The sequence below is a fragment of the Colletotrichum fioriniae genome, assembly GCF_027942845.1.
Source record: "Colletotrichum fioriniae strain IMI 355084 chromosome Unknown scaffold_4, whole genome shotgun sequence".
NCBI lineage: Eukaryota > Fungi > Ascomycota > Sordariomycetes > Glomerellales > Glomerellaceae > Colletotrichum > Colletotrichum fioriniae.
Genome location: NW_027076840.1, coordinates 889008 through 897637, shown reverse-complemented (window position 1 = coordinate 897637; position 8630 = coordinate 889008). Strand labels below are relative to the sequence as shown.

General features: G+C 53.2%; 1 protein-coding gene across 1 annotated transcript; it reads right to left on the bottom strand.

Annotated features, from left to right (window-relative positions):
• Positions 1-1536, bottom strand: N0V96_004086 (uncharacterized protein; the record flags this gene model as incomplete). The annotated part of the gene is made up of 2 exons (XM_053188152.1): positions 1-1380; positions 1468-1536. 2 exons carry the CDS (start codon positions 1534-1536, stop codon positions 1-3), a joined length of 1449 nt encoding a protein of 482 aa, XP_053054114.1.
• Positions 1537-8630: the final 7094 nt, after the last annotated feature.

The following is an 8630-nucleotide window of genomic DNA, read 5'->3' as shown; positions in this document are numbered from 1 at the left end:
TTACACTGCGTTCGCCGGGACCGTGATTCCCGTCACCGGGATCTGCTGTGCTTTTTGAAAAACACCAGTCAGGATTTCGATGTGGTTCACAAAGGACTCAGCAGTCATGTTGTGGCCCTTTTCTGCCTTGCTTTCCTCGGTAACCCAGTCTGATCCCCAGACTTCTGGTGGAATGATGGTGTTCTTGTAGAGTGCAATCCGCACGGGCCACTCAAGATGCTCCCACCACGGGCTTGTGGCTTCAAACTGGGAGACAATGCCCATGACTTCTCTCCGAGCAACACCATCTAGCCACCACACTGCTGACTCGAATCCTTTCAACAACGCGAAGAAGCAAGCAAGAATCGTCAGGGCGCGAGGTCGGCGCTCTTCTAGCAATTCAATGAACCGCTTCGACACGGTGGCGGGAAAAGCGAGGGCGGCGCCACGATGAGGCAATTTGTGCGCCCAGTTGAGAACGGCGATAGCATGCTGATATGATTGCCTGGTTGACATGGCCATAAGAGTGTCTTCGGTTTGAAGCTCCTCGTCCAAGTTGTCGAGCAACTTGCCAAAGAAAGAGGTGGGCGAAGTCGCATCGAGATCCAGCTGGAGTACGGGCTGAGAGTCAATGATGGGAATGACAACACCGCTATTGCGAATCCAGGGCCAAGACGTTGCTACGACCGTCTTAACGCCCTGGAAAGCGTGAAACCAAGAGAGGGGGAGAGAATAAGCGCTAGAAGGGTCGCTTGGGTCGGCTTCATCACGGATAAAGATTCGTGTAGCTGTTGACTGGAAAGCAATCAAAGCTGCCGTGAGGAAGAGTGACTCGGCGTTGGCCTCGGTAATGCCGTTTTGCAAAGTTGTGCAATATGCCGCCAGCGAAGATGCCATGTACGAATGAGATGCTCTGATGAGTGCCCTATCGTCTGGATTGAAAGAGCGTAGGTGTAATGCGGCCACAGCAAGCATAGCATCCGCCAGGTAGGTGGCACCGCCGAAGGCCAGCCTCGGAACCGTGTTTGTCCAAATATCCTGCGTGGCGGGTGTGTTCACCACTAGCGTACGGGAGGTCATGGAAGTGAATTGATGCATCAATCGTAACTCCAAAAGTCGGTTATTGGGTGTTGTCGTAGCAGATACGGCAGCAGTAGAAGGCGTGGTGTAGAGCGGTGAGCAGTTCATGGCAGGTGGTGAGCCAGAAAAAGAGGGCGTCTTTGCCCGGTGTGCGGATGGGGATGGAGCTGTGGACGAAGCTCTGTCAATGGGAGACTGCGATGATTGGGTATTCGAGGGTGTGAGGGCGGTGAGGAGGTCGTCGAACATGTCGGGGTTCTCGAAGTCGCACGGCACGCCGTGCTTGAGGCAGTTGCCGCACCTTGGGTGGACTTCATCGCACTATCAGGGTGACAATGTCATGTCAGCCAACAGAGCCATATTTTGCAAAGGCAAGCGGAAGCGAAGCATGTGGAGGGGCGACGGTACCTTGATCTTGCGCGACTTGCAACGCTTGCAGCCGGCTCTCGACTTCTTGTGTGATCTCCTCGGAGGCATATTGGCGACAGTTGAGGATGTTGATGATCAGACGTCAGAGCAGTGATCAAGTAGGCGGGGTCCCACTCTATAAGGTGAGCGCGGGTTGGTCTTCACGTGTCGTCAACGGGGGGGTCAATGTTGACGTTGACGTCTGTGTCTCGTGGGGGCTCAAATATGGCAGGCCGAAGAGCATGACAGAAAGGCAATCTTGTTGACGTGATGCAGGTGTTGAAAGCCGGGGGCGGGGTTGGCTTTAAGGTGTCGACAAGCGCCAAGGGCAATTGAATGAGGCAGATGGGAAGGAAGAAAAGAAATGAAGTGAATGATGGTGTCGAAGTTTCGGGGTAGACTGGGTAAGTTGTAGTTGTGGAGATTGACGATTCGGGGTTCGAGGGACCGGGGGCCCGGGGATGTGCGTGTTGCGTTTGCGCTGTTGTGGGCCCAAGTGCTGGTCCTTTCTGTTTATGGGACCGTCAACTCCGTACGGATACCAGAAAACAACAAAACAACAAGACCAGAAAGGGAAGTCGTGTCGCCAGAGCAAGAGAGCAACTTGTTGTGAGGAGGCAGAGGACGGACCAGACCCAAAGCTTGGACCGAAGTACCGGTAGTGCTTGTCGGGTGCAAGTGCGTTTTGTGAGGTTTAAGCAGTGGAGGCAATTAAGAGAAGGAGGCTACCTAGTAAGTAGGTGGGTAGGGTTTGAGTTGAAGCAAGGAAGAGGAATTAAGGTAAGGTTGGGAGAAGTCGAGTTGAACGCCGGGCGGGCTGTAACTTCCAGGTTGTTGCAGTCAAGGTGACAAGGTGTGTCAATATCGGCGTCGGGGGAGGACGGGGACGTGGGCATTGAGTGGCACGCGGGAGGTCGGGGAACGGTGTCAAAGTCACAAGTTTTGATTCTTTCTTTTCTTGTCTGAAGAACGAAAAGACGTTTTTTCCCCCTTTCTGTTTAGCGTTGAACGGTTAGCTTGGATTGGGGTTGCTGATTGCTGTGCTGTCGTAGGGCAGAATGGAAGGAGAAGATGGCGCAGGGGGGGAATGGCTCGGATGGGAGCAGGGGAGCAGGTGCAGCAGTACGCAGTATCCGTAGAGTCACTGACATTTGCGGCCGTGGGCCGTGGGCCGTGGACTGCGGGCTGCGGGCTGTGCAGCCTTCCCTCCACACTGACCGAATCGAGTTGCGGCGAATTGTCAACTAAGACCCCACAGTAATACTAGACGGAAGGTACTTGTACCTCTCAGACTCTCAATCTTGTTGTCGGACGGATAGGCAGGTACAAGTCCGTCTGACCTTCTCGTAGTATAAAGCGCAAGTACCTCTCTTCCTGCCGCGTAAAACTCCAGCTACGCGTGGGACTTTACGTCTGTCACTGTCATGCTCCGCCACGCCATGGTCCACGCTGACAAGATCCACACTTCACTCTTACACATACCTTACCACAATCCGTAAGAATACACTACGCAGTCCGACAATTAGACCAAAATCCGTGGACCCCACGACATCAACAAGGGAAACGGAATTACGAGATCGACCGGCGCGAAGACCTAGCCAATATGCATAGCTGCAGTCTACAGAGAGCACATATATAGGTATGCTACGAACCTACGGAGTATATCCGTAGAATGTAGCCACCAGGGCTAATGCACAACTTTCCTGACCCCTGCGGCCCCCCAAGTACTTTCACAAGGCGGCTCATCATGGGGAATTCTTGCTACGGATAATAATACCTATGAATTCAGCGCCGAGAATATCCCAAAGTACACCCGTTGGGGTATAAACTGTCAAATTGAGTCCATCGTGTCATCTATCTTGAACTGCCTGGCATGTGCGCTCGCCCACGCTCAGCATTCATAACCAGTCCCGTGCCTACACCTCCTGAAGACTACACTTTGAATAAGGTACGAGGTACGGAGTACGAACCCGACACGTCAACTTCATCGGACCCGGTCCCCGTCCGCTGTGGCCAACACACCGACCAGCTGGGCAGCAGCAGCAGCAACAAGGCAGCAAGACCGAGCAGGGCAGGGTCCAGAGTCTAAACGTCACATCCAAATATCCAGTGGCTTTTGCAACGTCTACTACCTACCCTGCGAGCCCACCGCAACGACCACAACGGGTACCGTTTCCCAGTGACTGAGTAAGAACTGCGCCATGCGTTCTTTTCCCTACAAGAAAGTCCCTTAATACCTTGCAGCGGACAGTGGAGGACTAACAGTCCGCGGTGTCCCCGCTTGGGCGTTTCGCTTCTTGACGGAGGAGTAGAGACGACACGGCCGAGAAGCTGCGAGATTGGTCGGCATGACACCACGACGAGACAACCTCCCACACGGAGCGAGCGGGTGAGCGGGCGGATCGGAGGAGAGCGTCTGCGAGCTTACGCCAGTTTGCCTCTGCCAAAAAAGAAACTCTCACCTCTTGTCGTTCTCGTTGTCGCCTCTGGTTGCCGGAAGACTAATGATAGGGTAGGGTGAGATGTCAAATCATCCCTCAGCCCTGTTCTCGGTACCAGCACCAACGTCGCCTGGTAACCTTTCCAAAACACTTTCTACTTCCGACTATCTTTCTCGTTCGGCACCTTTGCCGGCGGGATAGGGAAATTCAAAATCTGAAGTTTCCTCCAACATGGGTCGGGGGCAAGGGATGGCGAGCGCGCATGGTCTGGGCGGAATGCAGAACACACAGAGATTGCCCGACGGTGAAGCCCGGCAGACAGGCCAAACGTCAGACGAACGAGATTCATGAACCCGACTCCGCGTTGTCCATCCTCGTGGAAAACCCGCCGAACCCCGTCCGTTGAACCTTTCCAGCCTCTTTCGCTTCTGTTTAAGAGCTTAAGCATTGCGCACGGCTTACGAGACATGCACCGCAGCGACGCGTCAACTGGCTATCAAGTTTTGCAAATAATATTTCGGCAGATGAATATCGTCGACGCGCTGGTTCCCATATGCAGTTGTTGCATCGCCACGAGCTCTTGTTGCCAAGGTGTGGCGCCCGTTGAACTTGTCAAACCCATGTTTAATTGGGCAAAACGTTCCGTCAATAATCGCCAACCAGTATGATCTGCGATCTACAAGTGTGTGGAAACCAAGGATAGGATGGGATGTGGTCCTTCAAGGTTGAATGGCGGCGACCATGGTCGAATCAAAGAGCTCCGAGAGCTCGCGGGTGTGGTGTGCGCGCAGGAACCCTATGCCCGGCCATTGGGTCGGAGTCCAGGCCATCCGAGGGGTGTGACGGGACGGAAAGGGGGCTGACGTAGATCTGAAGGAGGCTTGGGCACCTCTTTTCCTCGCCGTCGTTTAAGCCGCACATGCAAGGCATATCGATTGAAACAATCCTGGGGTCTTGCATGGAGCTGGCGTGAGGAGGGAACCAAGAGCAGTTTGGGTGATGTGGCCGGCATCTGGCACGTGAGGCAAGTCTTGATACGCAAACATACGGAGCATGCAGCAACAACAACCGCCGACCGCCGGACAGGAGGCAAGAAGGGTTTCTAGAAGAACCCTCCTATCAAAGATGAAGAAGAGCCAAGCCTTTCATGGTTGATGTCGCACTTGGGTTTGCTCACAGACATTGCTTGGGAGCACCCCAGACTGGCGGGGACGCTACCGACTTCCCCCCCGCGGCTTGTCCGCTGTTCTGACCACCGGATGGAACGTTGACAAGGCGCTTGACAAGAATGATGCAATTCAAGGTTGGAGGTGTCGACAGCGTCCGGGGCCGCGGATGGCATTGATTCATCGGAGACGGATTCCAGGCCGATGAGCCAACAACGATGATCCGGCCAGCTGAGCCCGTTGTTGACTGACACGAGCATGGACAATGGGTTTGCAATCAGCAATGCAACGGCTATCCTGCAGGGTTGAAAGGGTTTGGGAGCCGGTGCTCTTTTCGGGCCTAGTGCCATTGCCGCTTCAAGTCTGTCTCATCCTGGAGAACACTCGATTGAAGTGAGCAAAACATCGGTTGAAATGTGCCTGCTCCAAGGTGACCAACGTCAAGATGACTCTCACGAGGCTTACATGTTGCAGGTTTTGACCGTTTCCTCAAGTGCATTAGTCGAATGCGCCGGAAAAGAAGCGAGGGCCTCGGCCAAAGGTAACCACGCATTGAGCCGAAAGCAGCCCTTCATAACATCCAGCCCAGTCAACTGACGCTGAAATCAGCAAACTCGCAAGTCGCATCTCCAGGTTCGCCCTCTGGTTCACGAATTGGAAACGTGGTTATACACCCATTCGAAGAAAGGGCTGCAGAGTGTAGTTGATCGACGGCTCCTGACAGAAGCCTCTGAGCAACTACCAACCTTATACGCTCGTTGCATTATTCGACACGTGAACTGCAGCGTACAGATTTGTAACTATAAGCTCGGTCGATTATTGATCTCGATTAGTCGGTAGAGCAACGAGTCGTGGATATCTACGGACTATACCTCAGCCATTTCACCCACCAGTTCACTCGCGACATCAGCCTCTTCGGGCCCATACAAAGGGTGCCATGTAGGCTATGGTACGGCTTTTCACATCGGACTTCATCTGAAGCCTACTCCCTCTACTAGCTTGCGGCTGACGGGGTATGCCCCAAAGTCGATGCTGGCCAAGCTGAATAGCCAATCCCGGAGAAATGGAAAACGATATTTGGACGACGCGCGATTTGGTCGATAGTATCGCAACGTCTCAGAGCAATCCTCCCAAGCAGGTACCAAGTCACTCGTGAGTGGCTTACCTCTGCGGGAGAAGATCACTCATTATTCCATTACCAGTACCGATTTGATCCAACGCAAGATTTTGCAGCTTTCCTGAGAGTGGCTCCGGATGTGTCATTAACGATTGTTTCGTTGAAACAAGACGTGAAGACTAGCAAAGCGGCAAAGGCAACACATAGCTGAGCATCGGAGTTTTGTCTCGGGATTGGGAAGCATTTGTGAATGCGCCATGCATACCTTTTCACACCCAAAGTCAGTATTCAAGATGACACTGGCATCGCCGACAGCGCATACAAGGTCTGTATTAGGGCGTCGATATGGGTATGCTTGGATGACTGCGCATAGCAAGGCCGCGGAGCTTTCGTTTGAAAGCGGCAATCCGTTATTCGGACTTAGCGTCTCGTGTAACAAGTCGTTCCCAATTCTTCAGACTCTGGTCCTTTGCTTACGCCGTCTGCGCCTCTTAGTTATAGAGAACAGATGGAACGCAGTACCGCCGTCTGAGAATCCGTTCATCTCGGCCGATGGACCATCGAGAGAGCTGAGTCTGCCAAGACGGCACGGCATTCCCGCAATGATCGGCGATAGGCGGAAGGGCGCGGACGACCGGTTCTCCTTTCCCTTGACATGCAAAGACGCTCAAGCAAAAGAGCAGGGTAAACCCAGTACCAAAAAAAGCAACACTTCCCAAAGGAGAAAAGGGCCGTGATCGCCGCCAGCGCCTGTGGGTGCTGAGCTTCGAACAAGGTTTCGAGACAACGTTTTAGTGACAGACTTATTTTTCGTGGGCGTAGGGCTGGCCGGTTATCCTTGCGTAGTCCGAGCGAGACTGGAGGGCGGCAGGACGATAGGGCGAAAGGGGATTATTTTCTCTAACGCGAGTCGCTCGTAAAAAGGCCAAGTGTCGTAACGTACCTTGTGTGGCTAGGTAAGTTGGTAATGGAATGTATCGTAGGTTAGTGGTGGTGTTTGAGAGAGCCGAGACGGGCAAAAAGCTCCTACCAGCTCTACACTACAAATGTAGGCTGTGTGTGGCCCCGGGCAGATCAATTTGTAAGAATGGGACCTGGAGAGCGAGCAAACACCTTAATGTGACCTCTCCTGGCTCTACTTATTCGCAATTCTCCCGCAGGATTTGCTATGCTAAACAGGCCACCAGGGAACATGGTCGCAATAGAACTGGCAGTCTGACAGACGGTGAAGTAGGAAACCTATACGCGAAAGACCTTCCGAATTGGGCCGAGCTGGCCCATGGTCTCGTGGCCTGCTTTGTTGACAATGTGTTGTCGAGGCCCTGGGGGAGGCGTTGGAAGTTTCGTTTTTATTCTTTTGCTGCGACCCAGATGTAACATGTGAAAACGCTCACAAGCCCCCCTTCCCTCCCCAAATCCATCGATGAATACCATTTCTCTTGAACTGTCCCAATGGCATGGGTAAGCTTAGGCGATTCCTCCCCCCCTCCCTGTGCACCTGCGCCCGCCGGCTATTTGTCACTTTTCCCAGTCAGAAGATTTGAGAAGAAGAAGGAAAAACAAGCCTGTCAAACGGAAAGGGGGAATAGGATAGGTTCGGCCGCTGCCCGTTTTACGCGTTTACGACACTTGCATTGTTTTGGTGTGTATGTGTGGCAGGGACTGGTTAGTGAGTTGACAGTTTTTCTAAGGTAGACGTGAAAGCTTGAGGTGGTGCGGTGCAGCAAAGGTACTGTGTAAGTGTGAGGCAGGGAGTTGGGGTGAAGAGACGGCTGTCTGGGAGCTGGAGGGGTGGTGATGGTGTAGTACCTAGACGACCACACTATCTCCCACACTACCTGTCCAGTGTCCGTACTACAGTAAGGTAGGCTGAGATGGTGTGTGCTTGTCCGCCAGAGAAACCTTGAGCTTCACTTCCTGAGGTGGTTGTTGGGGTCGAGGATAGGATATTGTAAGCGGTTGCATTAGTCAGGAGAATGGAAAGAAAGCGAGAAGGAAGGTGGATTATGAAGCTTATACTGCGTAGGTATGTAGGGCCGAAGCTGGCCGCGGCTTGCGCCGAACCGGGTTCTTGTACCCCACCTTTCCGCAGTTCTCCCGGCCCCTGTGCTTTAAGTCCCCGTTCGGCCCTGAAGTCCTCCCTCGGGGCTGGCCAATCTCTGGTGCGCAATGATACTACATGCAGCGTGCAGTGTCTCCCATCTTGCCTTATCTCTCAAGGTATACAAAAATTTCCCATGCAAGAATTCGATATGTCAGCAATGCGGAGCCAAGACCCCGAAAGAAAGAGAAAAAGAAAAAAAAGACCCTGTTATGGAGTTCTGTGCCGCGACGGTTGAGATGCCTACCTGCCTCAAGGTGCCCCTGGTGCGTGCTACTAAGGTGTCGTCAGCAAAGGCAGCTTACGGATACATACCAGTGAAGGCAGGTGGTATTACC